The 26,627-nt window shown below is 36.8% G+C and overlaps 2 protein-coding genes and 1 long non-coding RNA gene across 9 annotated transcripts in view; 2 read left to right on the top strand and 1 right to left on the bottom strand.

The window, feature by feature from the left end:
• The window catches only part of LOC110373590 (ABC transporter G family member 23), a 59,508-nt gene extending 49,031 nt beyond the window's left edge, over window positions 1-10,477 (top strand). Inside the window, exons 5-16 of the mRNA XM_064040154.1 lie at window positions 1,759-1,849; window positions 3,245-3,383; window positions 3,783-3,889; window positions 4,362-4,468; window positions 4,958-5,079; window positions 5,436-5,560; window positions 5,947-6,121; window positions 6,498-6,601; window positions 7,719-7,801; window positions 8,302-8,455; window positions 9,006-9,204; window positions 9,707-10,477. Of these exons, the coding sequence (XP_063896224.1) occupies window positions 1,759-1,849; window positions 3,245-3,383; window positions 3,783-3,889; window positions 4,362-4,468; window positions 4,958-5,079; window positions 5,436-5,560; window positions 5,947-6,121; window positions 6,498-6,601; window positions 7,719-7,801; window positions 8,302-8,455; window positions 9,006-9,204; window positions 9,707-9,921 (1,621 nt within the window). The 3' untranslated portion in view covers window positions 9,922-10,477. The remainder of the gene's footprint in view (window positions 1-1,758; window positions 1,850-3,244; window positions 3,384-3,782; window positions 3,890-4,361; window positions 4,469-4,957; window positions 5,080-5,435; window positions 5,561-5,946; window positions 6,122-6,497; window positions 6,602-7,718; window positions 7,802-8,301; window positions 8,456-9,005; window positions 9,205-9,706) is intronic.
• Window positions 10,478-12,819: 2,342 nt separating this feature from the next.
• Window positions 12,820-14,598, top strand: LOC110373568 (uncharacterized). The gene is made up of 2 exons (XR_007512041.2): window positions 12,820-13,017; window positions 13,725-14,598. It is a non-coding gene; the product is annotated as an uncharacterized LOC110373568 (long non-coding RNA).
• A 199-nt stretch (window positions 14,599-14,797) lies between these two features.
• LOC110373602 (serine/threonine-protein phosphatase 2A 55 kDa regulatory subunit B alpha isoform) overlaps window positions 14,798-26,627 on the bottom strand; it is a 49,821-nt gene continuing 37,991 nt past the window's right edge. For all 7 annotated transcript variants that reach the window (XM_064040263.1, XM_064040264.1, XM_064040266.1 and 4 more), the window contains 7 exons: window positions 26,337-26,473; window positions 23,869-24,043; window positions 22,666-22,729; window positions 21,953-22,100; window positions 21,268-21,474; window positions 20,618-20,765; window positions 14,798-19,598 (listed from right to left, as the gene is read on the bottom strand). In XM_064040263.1, the coding sequence (XP_063896333.1) occupies window positions 19,473-19,598; window positions 20,618-20,765; window positions 21,268-21,474; window positions 21,953-22,100; window positions 22,666-22,729; window positions 23,869-24,043; window positions 26,337-26,473 (1,005 nt within the window). In that variant the 3' untranslated portion in view covers window positions 14,798-19,472. The remainder of the gene's footprint in view (window positions 19,599-20,617; window positions 20,766-21,267; window positions 21,475-21,952; window positions 22,101-22,665; window positions 22,730-23,868; window positions 24,044-26,336; window positions 26,474-26,627) is intronic.

Genomic DNA, 26,627 nt, shown 5'->3' with positions numbered 1-26,627 from the left:
ACTACCATAGTGACCACCCACCCCCATTCAATATTGCCGTCCCATCGGGCTATGAGAGTGAAGGAATAGTGAGTGCACCTGTGTCTGTGCAAATGCTTGTGCACTATAATATGTCCTGCGCAGCTGGCTGATCTTCTTACACGAGAACAGCCGCCATATCCGATAATCGGCTAGCTAGGAGGACATCATTAAACTAGAGACATAAGGCATACGTGTAATTCCTATTATTTTGTTTACTGTAAAACAATGTATGCGCACGTGTTATTTATATTATTTAAAATCAATAGAGCTAACACTTAGTGCAAATGTCATATTTGTGCATTTGTTCTTCAAACAGTACATTATTAATAACACGTGGCTAAGGTCCTTTGGTGTGCTAAGAAAACATATATAAAATTATACTAATTGGATACGACATATTGATAAGAAATGTAGGAAATACATATCTTTTTGTTAACATCTTTTACAATCAGAAAATCTTCCATTACTTATGGTTTATAGTTTTACAAATTACTCCATTGATTGCAGACCATTTTACATAGTTTACAAGTAATCGTTTAACCCATCACCATTTTTAGTTAGCATAGCTCAATACTGATTTATTAGCCCGAACGAACCATCGGTCGACGAAAACTTTGCAAACCGCGGAGGATCAACTTTTTCTATGAAACCTGCAGACCCAATTACGATTATTGTAATAAAGATGAAGTACGCAAAACAGTGTTTTTTTAGCAAACGCTCCAATTCCCATAGCTAGTTATATAAAAAAACTGATTGAGATCAGTATGCAGAGTAACGATTCCCACTGTCTTACTGTATTATGAAGTAACTCTAACCTAAATTACTTTACTGTTATGTTTTATGAAAATATTACTTAAGAGTCGACACTTGTTAGGGAGATTTATGCTCTTTCACAGACTTGCTACAAATTAAGACGTCTTACGAATTGAAATTCTACTCAGTTTTAAAATCTTCTTTATTGAATGTGTCAGTCCCTGTGACGGCCGATCAGGGACCTAATAAACTGAAAAGGGACAATAATATTATGTGCTTAGAGGAGAACATAATATATTGTCTATGAAAATGGGCATTACCAGTTAACTAGTTTTAAAGCTCAAAAAATCAACACCGACCAGATACATCACATAACTGTTTTTAAAATCATTGCTAACTTTTTACCTGAGTTGGTTATTGTACTAAATATGTGATATTGTAACTGTACTAAATATGTACATTATAGATTGGCATACGAAGGCCGAAAAATACCAATAACCATAGGTTAACATTTCAGCCGTCATGCACCGAAAGTAGTAATAATAGTAGATGTGCAATCCACATCAGTTTTCTTTTCGACATAAAAAGCAAAAACATGGCTTGCGCAGTTTTTTAGCAAACTCAAGTTTCGTACACGTAAACTGACATTCCCGTACAACTTTGTGCGTATGATACGTATAGATACTTACCTATTTAAATGACCTATATTCATGTTATAATTAAGTAAACCTACAATTCAAGGATACGGTTTTTTAACCCCTTGTGTCGTGCGCGGATCTACGCGAGACGCAATTGATTTTCTATTCTTCTCTAATTAACGGCATTCAAGCAGTTAATTACCCTTTAATTGTAGGAACTTCCAACAGATAAAAGTTGGCTTTGCTCGCATGAAAACCATTTGATTAAATGGTTTATTCTTTAGTCTTTAAGTGTTCATTTCTATTATAAACACAAGTATTAAATATTATATTTTATTATTTCCAGGATATGGGACTTCTTAGCGGAGCAAGCTCGCCGAGGGACCACAGTCATCATCACAACACATTACATAGACGAAACAAAACAAGCACACAAGGTGAGCTCCTTTCTAGTCGAAATAATAAGAAATCTCGCAAGTTTAATTAAATGTATAAGTATGTAATAACTACTGATTGCTAAAGAAACACATCTTGAGAAAAAAACCCTACCACGTCAACAATTTCACAAAAATCTATTAACGAACAGTCAAGGCAGAAAAAAGTTGAACAATCATAGTTGGGGAACTGTTTTGTGGGAGACCTGCTTCCTGCTTGTCTAGCGAGGGATAGGAATTTCTACAAAGAGGAAACTGAGTCCAAAAAAAAACATTTCGGCTATAGTTACTTGTCATATTTCTTCAACATGTACGCCATTTTTAAGAACTGGTGTCGCCATTTCCTGCGTCCAATAAATTGTTTCAACACTAACTTAGGTTATAGATTTTTTTTTTGAGTCCAGTTTCGGTTTAATCTAACAGTCTCTGAATATATCGTAATTTTTATTGAGTTCATTTTGTCACATTTATTGGAGTGTACCTACTGTAAATATTTTCAGTGTTTAATTTTGCACAGTCCTTTTTCGTTCAAAACACCTAAACGTTTTTCGGGCATATACGATATTTTTATCGGTCCAAGTCCATGGAAACACTAGCTGAAAACCACTATCAAATTACGTACATCGAACAATTACATTATCAAAGTGAACAAAAAAAAAATCCAGACCCATTAAAGATTTCTCCAATACAACTTCCATTGTTTACATCTACGCAACTTCTCAACCGTCGCATCGCCATCATGTTGTAATACTTGCCAACGATAAAACTTCCACATCAGAACCCTATCAAGGTCACTGCAGTAATTATGTTAAATAACCACTCATTATTAACGCAGTAAGCTGGGTGTAACGCAATCATTGATTTTAATTGGTTTCTCTTAAGCATTTGATGAGGCAAAAAGAAATGTTTCAGAAATCAGTTGTGTGTGACTGGTATGGATTGATGAAGTGACTCTAGATAAATAGGACTATCATTTTTAATTTGACACCTAAAATGGAGCACATTATCAACAGTCGGATTGTCGGACATTATCAATCAAAAAAGTCGGATTACAAATATTTTAAATTGACAACCCCTATGCATTTTTCCCTTGGTTATTTACCACCAGCATTGAATTAAATAAAAACAAAAATTGAAATTCTTAAAGAATACTTAGTACCTAGGTCATGTCATCACCCTCGAACCTTTTTTGTTGCTGTTGCGAAATCACAAATGACACCTCCCGCTGTGGGTGTCGCGTGAGTTAAAACAACGCACCATGTTCCTTCTTAACCCTTTAGGTATGTACCAGAGATGCGGTAACTCTTTCCATCGATCCTGCAGCCCAGGCAGCTACCTCGAACCTCATTTTATATTCCCGCTACATCACGTTACTTTAGCTAACCTTTTTGTTTCCAGATTGGTCTACTCCGAGACGGTCAGCTCTTAGCCGAGGACTCACCAGAGGATCTGCTAAGGAAGTGTGACTGTGACACCTTGGAGGAGGCATTCTTGAAGCTCGCGATGAGACAGCACGAAATGCCGAGAAGGCGGTCTAGTAAGTACATAGTCTTATAGAGCAAATAGATTTTACAGAGTTGAGAACAAAATATGGCTTATTAAAAAAATTAAACATTATTTTTCACAGAGTTTTTAAGAAACTCGACTAGTCTATATGTTAAAAAAAATACATAATTTACTGATTATGAGTTGCCATAACGCAAAAAATGCTGTAAAAATAAGCATTCTTTTGCTCTATTTTTTATCTAATATGGTCCATTCAATCGCTTTCCAAGCATTCTATCTATTTATTAGCTTATGGCACCTCAGAATGTTGCGCAGGATCATTAGATAGGGGTATATTCGCTTAAATATATGCGTGGAAATCGATTGCGAGCCGCCATAAAGTTTGGCTCCAACTAAACATTGCTCATCATGCCTAAACATTGACTTACAGCGCTCACGGCATCGCCCGACGTGATCCCCGAGAGCGGGATGTGCAACGGCGTGGACAGCCGCTACCACTCGCGAGACGACTTCCCCACCATCACCAGTAGTACTGACGTGAGTATACTCATATACTGGGTATCCCCCATACCTCTTTTTTTCCCAATTTTATTTGGGGTCATGTGTATCCCCCATACCTAAATAGTAAAATACAGACGGCTACACATCAAGCTATAAGAAACTAGTACATGGTGACCGTTCAATTTATAGAAAGTTCAAATGAAGCGAGTCCAAGACAAATTGGTTTTGTAAAGCTTGATGTGTAACCCTGTGTAGCAAGATAACCTAATTAAAATCTTTAAAAACCTACCTTTGTTGCTTCTAACGCCCTTTGTTTATAACGAAGGTATTTTTTTTTTAACAACCCTTCAGCCTAAGCAAGCTTCGGCTCTTAGGAGATATTTTCTGTTTTCAAAGTTTACTATTTTCTCTGTCCGTGTTCAGTTTTTAATGCATGCGCTGCAAATGTATACTACATATTTCATAATATAATTCCACAGTATTAAATGTTACATGATGAATTTTCCAGGTATTAACAAAGAAAGAAAAAAGACCAAAGGATAGCAAGAGATTAACGAAGTCAAGGTATAAAGCCGTCTTCATCAAGAGTATACAACAGTTCTCAAGGCATCCAGGGTAAGTCTTTCAACCCTTACAACAAAACTTATATCCTTCTAGCTTTAGTAACATTTATTTTATTTTATTTTGAACCTGTACATTATATGTATTTTAAAATAAACTAAATCTATATGTACATAAAAAAAAAAACTTAAAACTAATAAAGGGCGTCGAAAAATTGGTCCTCTTCGCTGTCACCCGGCAGTGTACCCAAAAGTCTAGCTTTAGTAGATCATATTAACTTTACTATCGAAAATGACGTATCTCACAGTCTTTCAGGATAATTTCTGTCTTATCGAAGTTCAAAGTTGTTTAGGATTTTTCTAAAATGTATGTAAATTCTTGGCACTTCCAAACTTTTTTCTCAATTAATGATACACTGCTAGGAGAGTAGACCAAATTCGCAGCAGACCAAAATGTCTGAATGATATCGTTTCTAGCTATACATTGTATAGTATATGATCCTATGTATCTCTATATATTTTAACCTTTTGTTCTCTATTCCAGCGGCTTAATCTTCTCCATCCTATTCCCCATCATCCAAGTGGTAGCGTTCTTCGCTGCCGTAGGACACGACCCCAGAGACCTTCACATCGGTGTGGTCAACGACGAAGCGGCTTTCTCACCACGTATGTACTAGTTATTTATTTTTTGTTATTGCTAATAAATGACACGCCTTGTTGCCACAAGTTTATTGAAATCAATCTTTCTTCTATTTATATCCTAATCTTCATTCATCGTCTTCATATGTTTGAGTTTTCGGCCCTTCTTTACTTTCTAAAGAAGTTAAAGGAAAGTAACTTCCTTTTTATTTTCATCTTTCTCACTATATTTTTGATTTCTTCCGTATTTTCTTTCTTAATGAAAAAAAAAATAATCGTCAACATTGGTTATTCAATTTCTATAATCTATTTTTTATCTTTGTTCTCTTTATCTCTCTTTGCCTTCATAAGATGAAAAATAATCATTGTTTTCCTATTTCCAGTTGGACTAGATATCTGCAGAAATACAAGTCTAAAAACGGTGACAGTGTTGGAAGACGAAACTTGTGACCTCTACATGATGAGCTGTTGGTTCTTAGAAGAAATGGAACAGAAGAAACTATTCCCGGTACGTATTACTTTCAATAAAGAATCTGTTTTTATATCTCGTCATCATCACCCTCCGAGCCTTTTTCCAACTATGTTGGGGTCGGCTTCCAGTCTAACCGGATTCAGCTGAGTACCAGTGCTTTACAAGAAGCGACTGCCTATCTGACCTCCTCAACCCAGTTACCAAGGCAACCCAATACCCCGTGTTTTTATACCTCGTATTCTATGGAATTTAGCGCCCTGGTCATTAATGCCTTCCAACTAAATCTGAAATTTGATCTCCACAGAGTTAAGGCTGTGTAGAGAGGGCTAGATTTAAATTGAATACAATTTTCGTTTGAAAACCATCATCCAATTTCTTTACATTTTAGATATATTTTTCAACATGTTTTTTTCCTTTCGCAGACAACATTCAACACAACAGAAGAAGCGCGGTTAGCGGTATCAACAGGGAAACTGTACGGCGCGTTACACTTCTCTCAGAACTTCAGTAGTGCTCTCGGCAAGCGAGTATCGGAAGGAGAGGTGGACGACGATATTGTTGATGATAGCAGCATCAGTGTGTGGCTTGACATGACCAGTGAGTAAACAGTGGCTGAAAGAAATAACCACTCCATCATCTGCCTAGCCACTCCATCACCTGCCTAGCTTTGGCGACATATGTTGGCGACAGCTTCCAGTCTAAGCATACGCGTATTAGTCTCAGTACCAGTGTGCCCCATGGATCCACTATCTGAAAACCCAGTTACCCTTAATAAATGATTTAAAAGTAGCCACTCCATACAGAGTAGTTTGATCCAGAAAGACCGTAGAAATTATAAATTTATTTTAGTTGTCAATTAGTCGTATTTTTTAAATACAGAAATTGTTCTTATCTCATAATTTCTTCATTTGAATAATTTTCACACAACCGGATTCTTACAATTTAAACTTATCAGAATTATTTTTCTCCACAGATCATCAGATTTCCAACTTCATGAAAAGTCAACTGCACAAAGCGTATGAAAGTTTCACGAGGAGAGCAATGAAGGCTTGTGGAAGACCAGAAAACTTAGTACAGGTATTTTAGTTATTTTTTCTATAGTATTATTTCAGTTACGAAAGTTATTTCAGTCATTTTTATCATAAATGTAACTTTTGACATTGCTTGTTCTTAATTATACATATGTATGTCCCTTCTATCCGTTCATAGGTCTGAATTGTTTTTTTATTTATTTGACTATTTTATGCTAGTATATATTTTTGACATTTAATTTATATTTTTATTTCTAAAAAACACAAAATCTCTCATACTAACTTAAAATTGGTAATTTATATTAATTATTTTTTTTGTAAACCCGTTACGTGTCCGTTGGTGTAGATATTTTTTCACAGCTTGTCACGAAATTTTCATTAATGCATATGATTTGATTTTTTATTATTTATTTATTTTTTTATTTGTACCTATATTTTTTTATTTATTGAATATTTATGCACCAAAAAAAAATATCCTTTTCACTTTCTACTGCAAATAATATTTAATGCTTACCAACTTATTACAAAAACTACTACTAAGTGTGAAAAATATTCAGAACTTCATAATTATTATTTTTATTGTCATTATTTATGCACAACAGCTTTGGACATTTTCTTATCGAACGCACACATCATCATCATAATGTTTATACGAGTAAGTACATGTATTTGACATCATATTATAGGTATTTTTAACCGACTTCTCAAAACGAGGGAGGTTTTCATTTCTACCGAGTATATATTATATTTTTTGTATTTGTGTTCGCGGATAGCTACGTCGATTTCAGGAAATCTACTTTGTGACATTTTTCATATTTTAGTGGTTTCGCCATACTTTCAATGCTGGGCCATAGACCAAAGAAAGTTCTAGAAAGGACAACTACTAATCGCATTGTCATTTTTATTTTTATTCGCCTATCTGCCTGTTTATTTATTTATCTCTTGAACCTAGACACCGAGTATCCCTGTGATGGCACTTTTAAAAGCTACTCATTGTAAAATTTATTTATTTGTACTTACGTTGGAAATATGGCTTAGGCGATCTCTACCAGTCTACATACCTTTAGGTAGAGGTGAAATTGAGAAATTATCTTTTTAGATATTTTAATTATTATGCATGCATGCACCACACAAAGTGCAGTAAGTAATGTGTATTCCATCAGATTCCAGTGCACTTCCAAAAGCCGGTGTACGGTAAGAGTGAACCGCAAGTCGTCAGCTTCATGGCGCCCGGGATACTTATCACGTGAGTTTTATTATTGACTTAATTCATTAATTAAAAACGATTTTATAAAATGAAAAAATAATGAAGGGTTTATTATAGGTTTTTTTAATAAAAGAACAAGTTAAGTGGCTCTAAAAAAACAACTAAGGCCCTAGTTCACCGACAAAACAAACGTCAACTTTTCATAAAACAACTGTTTTCTTTTATATTGAATAGATGTTTTAAGAAAACTGACGGTTATATTGTTGGTGAGCTTGGGCCTAGTTGCTTTAACTTGACTTTTTAAATTATCACACGTTTAAAAAAACTAAAATTCTACTTTTAACGCTAATTTGGACTTATTGATACCTACAAAAAAATATCTAAGTGTTAAAAAAAATACGACTCTATCGACTTTTTCATGTTTCTCGCTCGACACAATTAGTCTTTTTTTTTAAGCGACTTCAAAATACCCCTAAACCTGTACTAGTTTACTATATCCTCTATTATTTTTCTAAAATACCCTTTAACAAACGTTCCAGTATAATATTCTTCCTATCGGCCATCGTGACCTCGACGCTGATGATCTCGGACCGGCTGGAGGGAGTGTGGGAACGCAGCGCGGTGGCGGGCGTCAAGCCTAAGGAGATGCTCAACGTTCATATCACGCTGCAGAGTACTATTATATTTGTGCAGGTGAGGTTTTAAGTATTTGGGCCAAGGCCTGTCGGGGCTGCGGAATTGTTCGAAAGAGTTACCGCGGCCCTGATATATAGGGCTCTCGACGGAACACGACGGTTTTTAGTCAGTAAGAGTCTGACACTCCTTCACCGCTGCTAACCCACAACGGGAGGGGTCATTTGATGACTTTTGACGTCGTTAAAAAAAGGGCCAAGTTCACTGACAACACAAACGTCAGTCTTAACGACTACAAGTTTCAAAGTAAACAGTCGTTTTAAGAAAAACGGACGCTTGTGTTGTCGGTGTACTCGGGCCTAAAGCTATTCTAAGCTAAGACCATATTATTTAGGCTGTCCATATTTTAAATTTCTTTTAGGAGCACGAAAGAAAGAATACGATAAAAATGTTCATCCAGTCAACAGAATTTTTGAAAATTACCATCTCAAAAGTACTTGTATAAAAAAGAAGCAATCAACACTCTTTAACTGACTTTCCAAAAAAGAAATTCTCAATTCAACTCTTTTTTATATTCTTGCATATTTTTCAAACTATTTCTCCCCCACAGACAATAGAAATGATGGCCCTCGCATTCATCGGCTACGGCATCCCGTCAGTGGGCTCCAAGCTGATCTGCGGCCTCCTACTGTTCCTACAAGGGATCTGTGGCATGTGCTACGGCTTCCTACTGTCTGTCTACTGTCCCAGCCATACTATGTCCTTCTTCGTCGCTACTGGCAGTTTTTACCCTATGATTCTGTTGTGTGGTAAGTGGCACTTGTATTTTTAGAAAAGTACCAGTGCAAAAAATGCTACAAAATAGGGGTTGTAAGTAAATACTTGAAAGTAAAAGCAGTAAAAGCAGTATTTTCATAACTGCTGCGTGTCACTGGGTCACAGTTTGGTGAAAGTGAAAAATGTTTCAAATAGGGCTAGTACAGGCTCTTATGAAAAATCAAGCTAGTTGCATGGTTCTAAAGAGTTTGATCTCATTGAGAAGAACCGGCAAGAACCCTTATGGGCATGCTTTTAAAATAAATATTTTGTTACTATACCTTTGTAAGTAATGTGAGGATAACGTGGCTAAATGAGTTGTTAAATGATACTTCTATTTTACAAATGGTACTTTTAGTGTAAAGGTGACAAAATGAAAAAGTAATAAAAAACTATTTGAGGTTATTTTGCAATTGTTGTATAAGGCACTAGAACAAAACTATCAAAGAAAATACCTAATATTACATGAATTAATAATTCTATTTTTCATTCCAGGTATCCTATGGCCTCTAGAAGGTATGTCCTACACACTTCGTATCATAGCCCTAACGCTCCCCTTCACGATTCCCTCCAAATCTCTCAGAGACATCATGGAGAAAGGAGCCTCTTTCGCCGACCTGTCAGTAATCTATGGTTTCCTAACGACCATAGCGTGGATTGCCATAACTTTGGCTTTAATATACTTGAGGTTACGGTTCAAAAAGACGTAGTTTAATTTCGGAGTTTAAAACATACGAAATGAGAACCGATTTTTTTGGAAAGTCGGTTTGAAAATTGTAAAATTGTAACTGTCAAAATTTGTTTTGGTTACCTACATGAAGTAATGGTAAGTGAATTTTATGAGCTGGGACTTAAAAAAATTATTGTGCTGTGTGAGCAATTACAACAGGTCGAAGTAAATATATAATGCTTTTGTAATTACATTGAAGTAAATACTTATTTATTATAAAAGCATTAACATTAATTAACATACAAAAAATGTAATGTGGTAATCTTTAATTACATACTTTACCTTTGAAAGCTAATACAGCTTAAGCTATGTACCCTAATGGGTTATTAATAGTTTTAACCCCTATCTAAAGGGTAAATATGTTACCGAAACAGTTAGTAAGCACTGTTATTCTTGAAAAATGTACGAAATACGTGTAAAACAAGGCCCTAATATTAAGGTCGATTCACACATCCTCTGTACTCGTACAGTAATGTTGCTGAAACTAGTACGAACTGGTTCAGTCGAAACAAACATACAAACCAATAATTTATTATTAAGAAATAACGAACGAATAGTACAAGTTTGCAGTAACTTGGGCGTTTACACTTACAAAATACAGCATTTATGTTCTTTTTATTTTTATTACAAAGAGGTATCAAGGGTTTTTTTGATGTGAAAATTAATATTGTCAAGGTTTATTCTTGTGAGAAGTTAACCCCTCAAATGGCCACCTACGAACACGTCTTCTGTGAGGAAATTGGTCACAAATTGCTGAAAGCTAAAGTATTGATGCTTTCCACAGAAACATATAAAATAAAGTATATTTAAATCGCATAAATGTAAGATAAAAAGATAATAGGCCTATTCGAGCATACATATTTTTAGGGTTCCGTAGCCAAAATGGCAAAAACGGAACCCTTATAGTTTCGTCATGTCCGTCTGTCCGTCTGTCCGTCTGTCCGTCTGTCCGTCTGTCACAGCCGATTTACTCGGAAACTATAAGTACTACAGTGATGAAATTTGATGGGAATATGTGTTGTATGAACCGCTACAAAAATATGACACTAAATAGTAAAAAAAAGAATTGGGGGTGGGGCCCCCCATACATGTAACTGAGAGATGAAATTTTTTTTTTCGATGTACATACCCGTGTGGGGTATCAATGGAAAGGTCTTTTAAAATGATATAAAGTTTTCTAAAAAACATTTTTCTTAAAGTGAACGGTTTTTGAGATATCAGCTCTCAAAGTCGTAAAAAGTATGTCCCCCCCCCTCTATTTTTATAACTACGGGGTATAAAATTCTAAAAAAAATAGAGGTGATGCATGCTAATTAACTCTTTCAACGATTTTTGGTTTGATCAAAGTATCTCTTATAGTTTTTAAGATAGGTTGATTTAACTGTAATTTACGGAACCCTTCGTGCACGAGTCCGACTCGCACTTGGCCGGTTTTTTTACATAAAAGAAAGTAATATTTTCAATTGCTCATACTACTTAGGTACTGAAGTATGCCTATAGTGTGAATCGGTCCTTATAATCACCGGTTTAAAACCTGTGACTAACTATATTTTCGGTTTAGTGGTTATATTTAGTTAATGGGGTAACTTTCACAATACCAAAATATTATGTACGTAAGGTAAAAAATGGTAGAAGATTATTTTTAAATTCGGTTTTTAGTGAATTTTATTGTGAAAGAAATCCTATCTTATCGGGTAGCTTGTATATAGCGAATAACTATATTATATTGTCTCTCTGGTGTTACAGAATGTTATGTGATAATTTACTTAAATAATCTGTAAAACCTAGCAGTATATTACTGCTAGAAAACTTAGTTAAATCATGACAAATGATTGACATAAAATTGAATGAATTAAAAGCATAGAATGTTGAAATATGCACATTTTATTTTCTTAGTCCTTACTTGGCCTTAATTCAAGATTTTTTAAGGTGGTACTTTTTGAAAAAAAAAAATGCTTTAGCGACTCTTAATATTTCAATGTAATTAGTCATCTAAAATATTGTAATATTGAATGTATAAATCAAAGTATATTTTTCTATACCTTTACGTAAAATTATGCCGTAGTTTTAAGCAATATTACCGTTAGTGGCACTTTACAAAATATACTAGAATACTAGGAAAGTATTTTAGTTGAACGCATTTCTATTGTTTAGTAGATAAGTACCTATGAATAATTAGTATATTTTGTTGTTTTTCTTTCTTTCGAGAGAATATTGCCGATGTGGTGACGTGATACCATGTGATTTGGGTACCTATTTATGAATAAAGATTTTTTTCTAATTTTCTGTTTGATTTATTATGTACCTTTGTTCAATCCTTACCATATTAAGTAATGTAGACTATCGCCAACATATGTATATTAAGGGAAATACACAATACGAGTCTAATGTACTCCTCTTATGTACTTTTCCTATGTAGTGTCTAATGTACTCCTCTTATGTAGGTACTTCTCTTATGTAGTGTCTTATGTACTCCTCTTATGGACTCCTCTCATATACTCCTCTTGTGTACTCCTTTTATGTACGTATGTATCCGTCCTCGTATGTATAGAAGATTCGAGTGGTTAAGCGTTTTTCAGTTTATCTTTTATAAAACCATCGCAAGGTCTACACATTAGTTACAAAATGCTAAACTTATTATAAAGATGCCCGCCGTTCGAATACCTAAATAGTGTGCTTTTATCTATACTAATATTATAAAGAGGAAAACTTTGTTTGTTTGTTTGGTTGTAATGAATAGGATCAAAAACTACTGGACTGTTTTTAAAAATTCTTTCACCATTCGAAAGCTACATTATCCACGAGTAACATAGGCTATATTTTATCCCGGTACGGGTAGTAGTTACCACGGGACGCGGGTGAAACCGCGGGAAAACGGTTAGTATGTATTATAAGTGTTCCGTGTCGCTGTGTTTATTGATGAAAGCTGCATACGGAACGCAGTAAGTTTTCACCTGTCAAGTGTCAAGCCCAAGGTTGTCATTGTTGTCAAAGTTCAAATTCGAACAAAACTTATTTTAACGATCTTTGAAACATTCATCGTCAGAGTGCATTAGCATTGTAATCGGGATATTCTGTAAGTACTAAGTATTTTGTAAATAACGAATTAGAATCCTTTAGCGCTATGAAGTACAGTGATTGAGCCATGGAGTTTCGCACGCTCGTACTTAATTACATGTAATTAAGCGTAGCAATTATGTAAGTTCTTATAAAAGCACATTAAAATCAAAAGAAAACATTGTAGCTCTAAAACGAACTAGTTAGGGATTATCCTATAACAGGTAGGTATTTTTAAACGTCCAGAGTCCAGATGGTAGCATAAATCAGTAACTTAAACAAAAACACAATAGGATAGTTATACTCGTTAAGCATTCTAAATTTTCCGCAAATAATGGGAACTACTTCCTAATTCTCTAACAATAGTCTGGTAACAAAGTATTTTGCAGTGGATAATCCGTAAAGGTTTTAAGTTATAAAAGTTTATAACTTCTAGCTTGCAAATTATGCATGATAAGAAGCTTTTGTTTTAAGTTAATACTTGGAAGTTTGTATTTGTGTGAGGCTATGTATTTTACAATGGGACTCACTAAATAGCACAAAAACAATAGATGTATGTATAATCCTATTCTGTATTACCTGTTGTTTTTAAGTATTTATTAATGTTTAGTTTTTGGGTTTTCAAAATTGTAGCAGGTAACAAGAATTATGTAGTGGGGGCCCACTTGCTAGGGTATAAAGAGTAGTATTTTGACATGTAATTCACTTTACTTTGATACTTTACAGTGATCACTTCACCTACCCAGTAAAGGTACTTTACATAGAGAAGGAAATTGGGCTTCAGACTTCACATTAATCATCAAAGACCATAATCATGGTAAAACAGAAAATGTCGAGCAAAACAGAGGCAGCATACCCATATAGCATGAGGCTTAAAATAAACTCCCAATTCTTCAAAATTGAGGCATGGTTTAGAAACTCTTTGACACCGGAGCCAGATCTGATAAGCAAGGAAACGGACCCACTGCCCCGCCTTCAGTACATGCCTGACTACATAACAGATCTCATCGGCAAAAAGAAAAGGTTGAAGAAAAAGTGTGAACAAATGCCTCAGGACAACAAATATCTAGCGCGGTACAACAACTTAAGACTGGAAATAAGGACCTGGATTCGACTCCATGCAGCCGTACTCAAGTGGTTTGACATGATAACAGAGCCTGACCAAACTGGGAATAAAAATCACTTTTCTACTTCGCTCGAAGTAGCCCGCATTAAAAGTTTAATTAAAAACTTCAAAGAGCATGAACACGAGCCTCTTCATATCGCTCGAATGATGATGACTAAAGAGTACACCAAGGACTTGATCACTGGAAAGGTACTAAAGGATAAGTCGGAGGCTATCCACTTTCACTATTACTGGTATGCATTATTTGCAACTTATGAAGATTTCGTATTAGCACACCCAGATTATCGCGAGAATTTTATATGTCGTCAAATAGAAAGAGATTGGTACAACATATTACAAAAGGAACATAAAAGACAAAAGTCAAGTTGGTCACATTTAGTACAACAATATAATTTAAGAAAAAACCCTCGCTAAGTAAACCCCAATGATTGTACTTACCCTACTTATTATAATAATTAAACTGGATTTTCCAAATTTTATTGTCTTTAATTACCTACCTTTTGTTTTTAATTTCTTACTGTGTATCTTTGCAATGTCTTTTTGTTCGTGCTGAAATAAAAGTTTTATCTCTCTATTAGCAAAGCAAACCATTCAAAAGTAAGTTGCGAAGTGCCATTAGGTTTGGAGAGAACCGCACCTGCATCCCAGGCCATGAAAATAAAAACTCAGTAAATTCAGATATAAAAATTTTATTATTTATAGGAAATATTTTGATTTAACAACAACTCTTTCCGTGTGAAGCGCCCGCGCCACCGAGCCGACGTAGATCATGGCACATTGATTTTACTCCCTCTTTTTTACCGCGAAATACCGAATCAGCAACCCTTAGCTTTGGTAGTTATGAAATTACCGCCAGTAAATTATCAATATCAACTACAGATTTAGATTTACGAGCCCAACAAAGTTTTCAGTACCAAGATATAACGTAAACATTGGTCCGGTAGCTTGTAGTTGGCAACGTGCGCCTGCGCAGGGACGCGAGCGCTCACACTGACAGCACGAGGTTTCGTTGTCAGCAAACTGTCCGAGGTTCGTCACAGCGCAAAACGGTACCTCAAAAAGAAAAAAAAGTCTATCCACATCATCATTTCGTCCGCAGACCACAACACACCGCTTATTGCGACATTATCACATTTATCAAGCATTATCTGTTGATCCCTCGATACAGGAAAAAAAAACTGATTTTTTAATTCTGTGTTTTCACAGTTTTCGCCTAACTATAAACTAGTACTTAAATTATAGCTCACTCATCACCTGTTTCGCTCGCATTCTCGCTTCGCAACCACACTCTATACAAGATGTCTTTGCATTTATACTACAGAGCGACATATTTTACATTGGATCTCGCGGGGAACAGTCAATTCCTATACTATTTATTGCTTTTGAAGCAATTATATATTTTAAAAATAACACTCTTCCCCTTACAACCGGCTGAGACAATGTGCATTATTTGCAGACGTTTATAAGAGGAAACAGTTCAAGCTGCATAGGCATATTTTTAAATATCACACATTTTTTAAATGACATAGCGAAACAGCGTGTTCAGCTATTATCGGAACATCTAGAAGGAATTGACCGGCCCCTTACAAATTAGACGACAAGAAATAAAAATAAAACTTAACGCAGTTCCTATACAAATCGATGAACATAAAAAAAATGTTGTGGAGATTATGGAGAGGGCCTGAATACACCCGAATATTAAAATAATGTTAGCCGTTACGTGTCTATGTACAGAACCAAATGATTGGGGGTCCGCTTTGCAAAACTATCACAACAATCGGAACACATGACTTATGTACAAAAATTTAGATAAGTACAGGATACTAGCGATCACAAACAGATGATAAACACACGATGCACGATTTATGGACATAACACTAGGCCTTTTGTAAAGGTTTGTTTCAATTTCAAAATCCTATTGATATCTTTACGCAGACTTATAAGTTTTGCAGAAACAGACACCGCGGGTACGTTCTATCGAGCGACACTTCGACTTATCTCAATAAGTGGCTAGCTTCATAACACTACCATTTAACTATTAACACAGAATTATGTATTCTAGGAAGATTCCGCTCGATGCAACGTTGGTTTAAAGCCTCGATTAACATTTATTCAAACAAATTTTCAGTTACAAAATTATGTATAAGTGTAGACATTAATCTAGCTGTTAACGAAGACACAAGTTAAAAACAAATTCATATCGTATAGTCGAACATAATTTCCAAGCTTTACACAAAATACATATAATATTAACTGTACAGTTGTGACATAGTCTATCTGTTCAGGCCTCCATTCAACACTACATATTTACATTATATAATAACCATACTGTTAAGCTTCAAATCACAATTTTTCAATAAGTAATATACGCCGAAATTACAAATAACGGTAGTCTTGATGAGTTTAGTGGGTACTCATTTTGAAAAGTCTTTGTAAGTTTGAAAAAAGTGAAATATTGAGGCTATTTGAGATTCACAAATCTATAAGAAATATTAGCTTGACTTTAAAGAATGAAATAATTGAAAATACGAAATCAAGAAAGAATTATTACAGAATGTGAAAAGAGGACTACTTCAAATAAATACCACGACAGAAACTCATCAAGACTAAAAAAAAAAACTTTAAACCATAATCGTAACAAGAAACGTTAATCGCCAATGATTGCAAAATAAAAACAAATCACAAAGAACTTAGAAAAATACATAATAATATTGTAATAAATAAAATATATCAATAAGTTCGAGCGTAAGGCACAATGCCCAACTTTGAACGGCTATATCACGCAGAAGTCTCAATTACGTATGTTAGCTGTCTCATTTGTACTGACATTGAGAATTTTATTCGAAAATGTTATTTAATCATTGATCTGACTTTTAGAGAAATCACTTAACAAGGATTTTTGATTGAAACTATGAGAAACAGCCAGCTATTTTAAGTAAGAGCATCAAATAACAAAATAGATAGACAAAGTTGCATCTCACGACACAACACTCAGACATTTTTGTTTATAAGACACCTTTTACTTTACTTTTAACCAGATACAATGTCTATCAGGGCAAATGAGAAATTCCACAAAAATAAAAACGAATCCTACAGCAAACAAATAGACTTTTTTACAATAACTCACAATGACAGTACAAACCGACTTTCAAATATGGCGGTGGATTCCTTCAAGTAAAACCATTCTGGTTAACATTACCTTGAGTTGACCGATCTTTCAGCGCAGCACTAATGTATGAGATCCGAACATTTGTGGAGAGATCATTCATAAAGATATGTACGTATTTACTATTATGAGATTATCAAGACTGTCATAGATTTTTAATAAAACTGTTAAGTCTATTTAAATTATGGATTTCAAAATTATATTGTTTGTTTTCTAACTTAAAATGCGAAATTCATAAGATGTTTTCAAACAAAAAAAAACTGCAAACCGGCCACAGTTTTTATTTGTCACCTTCATAATATACTCAAGAAATTAAAAATCCTACATAATGGATACAGGGAAAGTTACATAATTATTATTAACGTATCACTGACAAAGAAAATCTCATACATATCATACAAAATGGAGACATACATAGTCTGCCGATCTCATACATTTGCTTATCCACGCCAAGACATTCGTTACACCTAACTAATCTCATACAAAGGATGTGTCCAGTCCTTAAAAAAGGATCGTTTTTAATGTTTAAACAATAAATACTTAATTACCGCTTAGAACCTTAAGTAAGAAAAGCGTATAAATTACTTTTTTTCTCAGAAAATTTGAATTAACGGACTTAGTTCCTATCTACCTACATGCTGGATTATATTGTATGGGGCAAAGATATTACGAAATCACTGGTATCAGTATGAAATGCTTTTCAAAAGCGTATTAAGCTGTCGTATATTTTTTTTCTCACAAATTTTTCTTGCTTCACAATTTGAAGATGAATGTGTAAATTGAAAAATACAGGTCAAATAAACACACTTTTTTGAGAAAACATTTGGAAAAGAAATTGTCCCCATTACAATAAAACACAGCACATACAAGGGCGGCTTTCAACGACTTAAGTTTTAAAGCAGATGCGCAAACGACGGATTCAGTACATAGATGCTCTAAATTATCGTATTTTTTACTTACATTTTAAAGTTTTAAGTGGTACGTAAAAATGGGATATTGTGTTTTTGATTGCCAAAATCATTTCGACAGAAATTAGTCTTTTGAGACATTTCAAGTCTATATTCTATTTTTATTTATGGCAAATATGTCGATGCCTGTCAATAATTTTGAAAATTGCGAGTGAAATGAAAAAATCAAGTTATTAAGAAAAAAACATGGTCTGAACAATTTTAAACTATCTGATTACTTTGTGAAGTGGCTCTATTTTTTTAATAAAAAAATGGAAAACAAATTGTAATTTATTTATGGCTGAGTTTGGCAATCAAAAACATTACACAACACCTAAATTTCTTCAGACTACAATTATTTAAATGAAGTCCAGTTTTAAAGCATCATTCGGGCTAAACACTAAGGCGGCTAAACAAATTGTGATGCTCCGATATGTGACGTCACGAAAGCCGCGCTTGTAAATAACAAGTTTTAATCGATATCGCCCGCACCGAGAACTCGATACATCGCCTATGTATTACAATGAGCTTGTGGAGAAAACATTGAGCACAGTATTTGTTATTCGTCAACAGAAAAAAACTAAATTAACACGAATTATTCCAGCATGCGGTTTTGTGTTTTTCAAAAGGGGTATTTGTGAGGGTTTTTACATCTAAATTTTTTAAACATATCGTTAGTACGGACATAGTTCCCGCATGCGGTTGAGTCCACATACAACACAAATTATTGCTATCATTGCGTATACGCACATTATAATAGTCCCGCATGCGGTGACACAGAGTTAATAACGCACAGAAGCGGCACGGCCACGCGGCGGAGTGCTACGTACGTATTTATTAGTAACTAGTGCAAATCTGCCGTTGATTGATGACTTTCCTAACTATTTAGTGTATTACTATCATTGTTTTCTTTCACAGTAAATGCTTTTGAATTCACCAATCAATTAATTACCAATCGATCACCAAATAATCGAGTAACAGTGGCTTACAATAACCGATCCATTCCTTTTACGTTTACAGATTGAAATTTAACACAATTTCTAGAAGCTAATGTCAAATTTCGATCTCTAAACAGCAAACCAGATCGATAATTGCAACCCACAGCTAAAACAGACCAAGAATCGATCCTAAAACTCTTAAAAATATCAACCAACAGCAAATTTGTACAGTAACAGTGTAATATTGCGCAAACAAAGCACAGAGTGACGTAATTCGGGCGGGCGGGTATGGGGCCGCTAGAACTTGTCTTGGAATATGAACAGGTTGTTGGTGGCAGCGACTGCAATTATACTCTCGTGGGGATGCCATGCTGTGTGCAGGATTTTCTTGTTGAAGTCCAGACAGTCTACGCTTATCTCGTCCTGGGGATGAGAAAATAATGGGTAAGAATATGTGAATGAGTGAACTTTTGGGGATTGGTATCTTTGCCTGCCAAATTTATTTGATGGAATGGGGGATGCTAAGAGTTAAATATAAAATCAAAGGTTTTTATTTCATTTCGAACTATTTATATGTTTTACGAAATTTTAAGTTAACAGTTAAGTGTCAAAGACGGATCAAGGAGTGAGTCGTATGGATAAGAATTGGCGAGAAATGGGGGCTACCGTTTTTTGATTCACCAGATGGCGCGACTGTAGCGTGAGGTCCTAAACTACGGCTATCAAAGTTCGTATTATGAGCGCCAAAACTTATATCTACATTAGATGATTATATTAAATCATATTTAATACAATAAAACTATAGTGTGAACGTATTGGCGTGCCATAGTGTTGCGCAGTGCCGTTTTGCTCGAAAAAGAAAGGCGGACATAAGTTTCCGAAAGATAAAAGTGTGTCAAAGCAGTGACATTTATAGATCCGTAATCTGTATTTGCCATAATTAATCTAAAGTATTGTTAAATATTCGCAATATTAATTTTATTAGAAATATAAACCCGCGCGCGTAAAAAAACAGTGACATTTGATGTTTCGATGACTTCACGCTACATAAGCGCCTCTAGCGGCGATTTCATATGCGGCAGCCCTCATTCTATAGACATTTATAAAATATAAGTGTTAATAATATTTGGCTTATTTAAATAGAAGATATTTGGGTCATACTATACATGGATTGATCGGAGGACGGACGGAGAATAAGTAGAATGCATGTACTGCGACGGGTCGCTAATATGTAGTAGTTGGTATCGATTGAAACTGATTGGTTTCAGAATGCCAGAGTAAACTTTGCATGCGGTTTTGGAGAAGATGTCTATATGTGTATCTACGTATTTCATACCAACTACTTCTTAACGTAAATAAAATACTAACGGGTGGTACACCTATTTCTTAGAGGGTCTATATCTGTTAAGTCGATTGGGTTATTGCGGCATATGATATCATACCTTCTTCCTCTTGGCGGTGGTGGCGACGCGCCTAGCCCGCAGCGGTTGCCGCGGGCGGGCGGCGGCGTCGCGCGCGGCCTCCAGCGTGAGGTCCTGGCGCCGCGCCGCGCCGCACGCGCCCGCGCCGCACCCGCCGCGCTCGAATATCCTACGCACACAAGTTACATTTACTAACAAACTCATGCAATAAATATGAATATGAACATTATAACAAAAAACATATACCCAACAAGTCCCGAAACTTCAAAAACAAACTATATTATTATAAATGATATTTATTTTCAAAATAGTGTTTTAAAAGCGAAATTAAAACGGTAGAGAAGAAACAACGAAACCAATTCAAGAAAGAAAACTTCTAACGCTGTTGAGTACACCAAATAGTTTCCACGAGATGCAGATTAACCCGCAGTAAATAACTAGTTATGATTAACCAGTATAGCCTTATCTTTACCACTCAGAACACCCAATACACTCAATTTTTCATATAAATAATTATTATGAAATTCTTCTATGACACAACATAATTCCAAAGAAGTTTACAAAGACCATTTCAACAGTCAAACCAATTAAAATACCTAATAAAATACCTAAATTATATATTTGGAACTCATAAAATATCTACTATAAACATAAAACTATAATATACATACCTAAAGAATCCATTATAAGAGCCCGTCATGAGCCTCTGGTCGTCCCCACTCCAGCAGCACTCGAACTTGTCGAAGATGCAATCGTTCTCGTACAGCGAGCACAGCTTGGAGCGTAGATACTCGTGCACTGGGTACGTCTCCACCGGCTTGGTTTCCATGCGAAGATCCCATACTTTTAAACCTAGGTAGTCGCGTGACATCATGTATCTGAAATTTGATGAGGGAGAAATTAGTTGGTTATATTATATCTCCATATGGCCTTTATATAATACATATTACTGTGGACTATAGTCCCACTTTTAAGAATAATGGGTGTTGAATTTCAATGTTTCTTTCATAAGGAAAAACACAACCAAAACAATATGTTTTATTAGCAAGAATTCAGAATTGCAAGAATTAAAATCATTTTTCTTTCTGTTCTTGAACAAAATTGTCTAAAAATCGCTCAAGAATTAAATAAATTTTTATATACCTTGATTTCCTTTGAATATCGTAATATATGTCACGTAAACATCATTATTAATCGTTACGGGTAGTCAGAAGCCAGAAAGTTTGTCTCAACACACATAGTAAAAGATGAATTGAGGAGGTCAGACAGGCAGTCACTCCATGTAAAACACTGGTACTCAGTTGTACTCAGTGTTACACACAGGGAGCCGTCATACAAGAGCAGTAAGGTACTGACCTGCCGGAATTGCTGAGCTTGACGTCGCTGATGGAGGAGATGATCTCGGAGAAGAAGGACCTAGCGTGGGGGTCCTCGGGCTCCTCGAACAGCTTGGCGTGGCGGTCGCACAGCGCCGCCGCACGCATGTCGCACAGCCTTATCGTACCTACGGAAAGAGTAATAAGGGTTATAATTGCTTGCAGTTTTATTGGGTTTGAGCTTTGTCGTACCACACGAGGAATGTAACTAAATATAGCTACATTCCTAAATATAGCTTATGGAAGTCGACCCCAACATAGCTGGGAAAAGGCTTGGAGGATGGATTCCTAAATATAGCTTGTGCGTTGAACATCAGGAGAGCGAATAGAGGGTATTGCTTGTGCCTTTTATCAAAACTGTTAAGAATTATCATACCAATATTAATCAGACCTGCTCAGCAATGCTCTGTCTATCTATGCTATGCTCAGCTATGATCTGTGTTCAGCTATCACTTTTCTCATAAATAACAAGTACATAAGATACTTCAAGAGTTTTATATGTACTGTACATAGCTATTATTAGTGTTGCAGAAACAGACAGATGTTATACAATATTTGATACATCTCAAAGAATCAAAAAATACTGGTGTTTCATGTTCTACGCAATGAATAAGTGTGGAAATTATTCCAACAAACATAGGTTAAGCCTATTGCTTTCATCTTTAAAATAATTATAAAATTGATTGAACTTACCCTTACTACTAGAATAGACAAAGAGATTGCATTCAGTCGGATGAAACTCCGCCGCGGTTATCACCTGAAACAATGTATATACAACATTTTACTTTATTCATTATAAAGAGGGAACATATATAAAAAAAACATATGATTATTAAAAAATATACACGAATATGATAATACTGATAATGTGTAAAATACTGGTCAGAAATATCTATGTATAGGGTATAGGCATAGGGGGTTGTTCGTTTGAACGCAAAAAATTTCAAGGTCATATTTAAAAAAATCTTTCGATTTTAGATAACTCATTGAATCAGAAAGACCATAAGCGTTTTTCCGGGTGCGTGGAGTAGTTCCCATAAGACACTGAAATCGCTGGCGGAAGGCATTTGATAAATCCTCCTTTTTTACCATCGGTTAAAATCGATACATTATTCCTGCGCGAGAAGTAATGGTATCTTTTTAATTAGTTTAAGATATTCTCATTATAATAACATTGTATAAACAATATATCGATAAATAAATAAACACGAGCTAATCAAATGATAAGTCACGATTAATTCGATAACCTTTTGATAATAAACTTGATGCTTAGAAGTTCTAACAAGAAATGATAAATTATCAGTAAACGTGATATTTAGTGATTTCTGTTAGTAAATCAATCATGGGACTACATTTTAGTATTTATCAATAGAAACATGATACTGATTTTTAATCTTTTTTTTTGCAGTTTTATTTCTTACATCGCATTGACGTGTAAGAGTAAGATACTCGTCGTCATCCTGTGGGAGAAAGAAAAAGTTGAACACTGTTGAACCGATTTGGCTAAGAATTGGTAGGCAAATCAGAACTAGGAATACATAAATATCAATAATATAAATGTTGCTTTTATCCCTCATCCAAGTACGAGAAGTACTTCCCTCAAAACACAAACAAACCTCAGGAAACCGCTAGTCTTTAAGACAGACTAATTTCTAACGAAGTATTTTGACATCAGCCTCATACTTAGATTCCTATCTCCAGTAAGCAAATCACCAGATACGTTAGGCCTGAGTCACACCGAAATGGCAGCGATTTTAAGCGATAGTGGTCTTTTAAATAAGGCGTTAAAGTTGAATATTTTTTTCACACTGAAAGTGCTGCGTCGCTGCCTTTCCGGTGTGACTCGGGGCTTACGTAATCCACCGTTAGTCAAGATCTCTGTCCCAATAAACTAACCTCAGTAAGCTCCTCCATGTTAGCAGGCTTAATATCAACGATGTTGAAGCTCTGGTCCGTGATCTCCAAGTGCCACAGATTGATGCGAAGATCGTCCGCAGACAGGTACGTCTCTTGATCAGAGTTCAACGATATTGAGTTTATGTGGTAAGTGTGGGCGTTCGCGAATATCCTCCTGTGAATAACAACATTTTGTGAGCATATATTTACTAATACAACAACATAAATTAAAAATAACTACACTTTGTAATAATTTCATCTTGTCATGTCGTGAGGAGTGCCTCGGTGTTTCGTTAGGCAAGACAAACATGGTGGGTCATTTGAACATCTTTGGCAGATGTTGCGGGAAGTCAGGAGTCAGAAGGTCCAACCGTCTTTAATAAGGTGTACCAGGTTGCCCAACTAACTGGGTTGAGGAAGTCAGATAGGCAATAGCTCTATATAAAACTCTTATAATTAGCTGCTTACTATCTCAAACACCAGTAAAATGTGGTATTCATCGCGTATGACGGTAGTAATATTTTATGTATCCTTTCCTAGATGTGAAAATTACTTCCCAAAGAAGAGGATCTTGTTTATTTTTGTTTTGACGCTCTTTTAAGGACACAGACAACTAATTTCAGAAAGTTATTAACCCATGCTAAGCCATAATACGAAGTCCATCAAAACAAAGGAAAAATGGGTGACTCTGTTCCATAGATAACATTCATATTATTAACTGCTGCTTCCAATATTCTATCTGTTGTTTCGCTTACCAGAGATAAGTATTTCTCATTACTTGTATGGAACTCAAAAGTATATCTGCAGTAAGCAAATAGATAGATAGGATATTGGGAGCGGCCGTAAGCCGATGGTCAGATAAACGCCATATTAAAAACATTTCATAATCCCACAGCTAAACTCAAGTGTTAAGGTAAATATACTTGAATATATAATTAAATTAGACCTGGGTCGCTTATCGAAGAGCAAACATTGTGAATATTAAAAGCTGTCGGTTTTGCAATATCGTGATAAACTACTAGATATTGGAAAAGGTGAACTTTTCGTATATTTGTGCGTGATAATCATGAGGACTAAAATGGTGATTCAAATATATTTGTGTCTAAGGTGACCTGTACGTATAATATGTCTCCAAATTCTGTCAAGAAATCTTTCTTCAATAGCTATGATTTTAGCGCTAATAAAGAAAAACGGACATTTAGGTTGTCAGCGGATTTGGGCCTCAGTTGAGTAATATTATGTTCATATTTATGGCGATTTTTATAAAGTTGTGCAGCCGTATGTTAACACTGCAAGCGGTACGTGTCCCGGTCTTACCCCTTCGCCCGCTATGTACCCCGTCACTCCGACACCTGCAGTTGTTGCTGCTTACCTAGGCGAGGCCTCGACCATGAGCTCGGCAGGCCGCACGGTGGGCACGCGCAGCTGCGTGACGCGCGTGTTGTACCCGTCACTCCGACACCTGCAGTTGTTGCTGCTTACCTGAGCGAGGCCTCGACCATGAGCTCGGCAGGCCGCACGGTGGGCACGCGCAGCTGCGTGACGCGCGTGTTGTACCCGTCACTCCGACACCTGCAGTTGTTGCTGCTTACCTAGGCGAGGCCTCGACCATGAGCTCGGCAGGCCGCACGGTGGGCACGCGCAGCTGCGTGACGCGCGTGTTGTACCCGTCACTCCGACACCTGCAGTTGTTGCTGCTTACCTAGGCGAGGCCTCGACCATGAGCTCGGCAGGCCGCACGGTGGGCACGCGCAGCTGCGTGACGCGCGTGTTGTACCCGTCACTCCGACACCTGCAGTTGTTGCTGCTTACCCAGGCGAGGCCTCGACCATGAGCTCGGCAGGCCGCACGGTGGGCACGCGCAGCTGCGTGACGCGCGTGTTGTACCCGTCACTCCGACACCTGCAGTTGTTGCTGCTTACCTAGGCGAGGCCTCGACCATGAGCTCGGCAGGCCGCACGGTGGGCACGCGCAGCTGCGTGACGCGCGTGTTGTACCCGTCACTCCGACACCTGCAGTTGTTGCTGCTTACCTAGGCGAGGCCTCGACCATGAGCTCGGCAGGCCGCACGGTGGGCACGCGCAGCTGCGTGACGCGCGTGTTGTACCCGTCACTCCGACACCTGCAGTTGTTGCTGCTTACCTAGGCGAGGCCTCGACCATGAGCTCGGCAGGCCGCACGGTGGGCGCGCAGCTGCGTGACGCGCGTGTTGTACCCGTCACTCCGACACCTGCAGTTGTTGCTGCTTACCTAGGCGAGGCCTCGACCATGAGCTCGGCAGGCCGCACGGTGGGCACGCGCAGCTGCGTGACGCGTGTTGTACCCGTCACTCCGACACCTGCAGTTGTTGCTGCTTACCTAGGCGAGGCCTCGACCATGAGCTCGGCAGGCCGCACGGTGGGCACGCGCAGCTGCGTGACGCGCGTGTTGTACCCGTCACTCCGACACCTGCAGTTGTTGCTGCTTACCTAGGCGAGGCCTCGACCATGAGCTCGGCAGGCCGCACGGTGGGCACGCGCAGCTGCGTGACGCGCGCCGGCTCCCGCGCCCGCCCGCCCTCCTCGCGCGTGTTGTACCCCGTCACGCGCTTGTCACGCTCGGACACCTGGAAATTATTGCACATTAGTACATAATAATACGTCCAAGGCTTTCATATAAGAAGACCAGCCAGCTGCGCAGGACATACTATAGTGCCCAAGCAATCGCGCAGACACAAGTGCACTCACTATTCCTTCACTCTCATAGCCCGACGGGACGGC

This window comes from Helicoverpa armigera, chromosome 21, assembly GCF_030705265.1.
Source record: "Helicoverpa armigera isolate CAAS_96S chromosome 21, ASM3070526v1, whole genome shotgun sequence".
NCBI lineage: Eukaryota > Metazoa > Arthropoda > Insecta > Lepidoptera > Noctuidae > Helicoverpa > Helicoverpa armigera.
The sequence above is the reverse complement of the archived record's forward strand: the minus strand, read 5'-3'. Positions and strand labels throughout refer to the sequence as shown.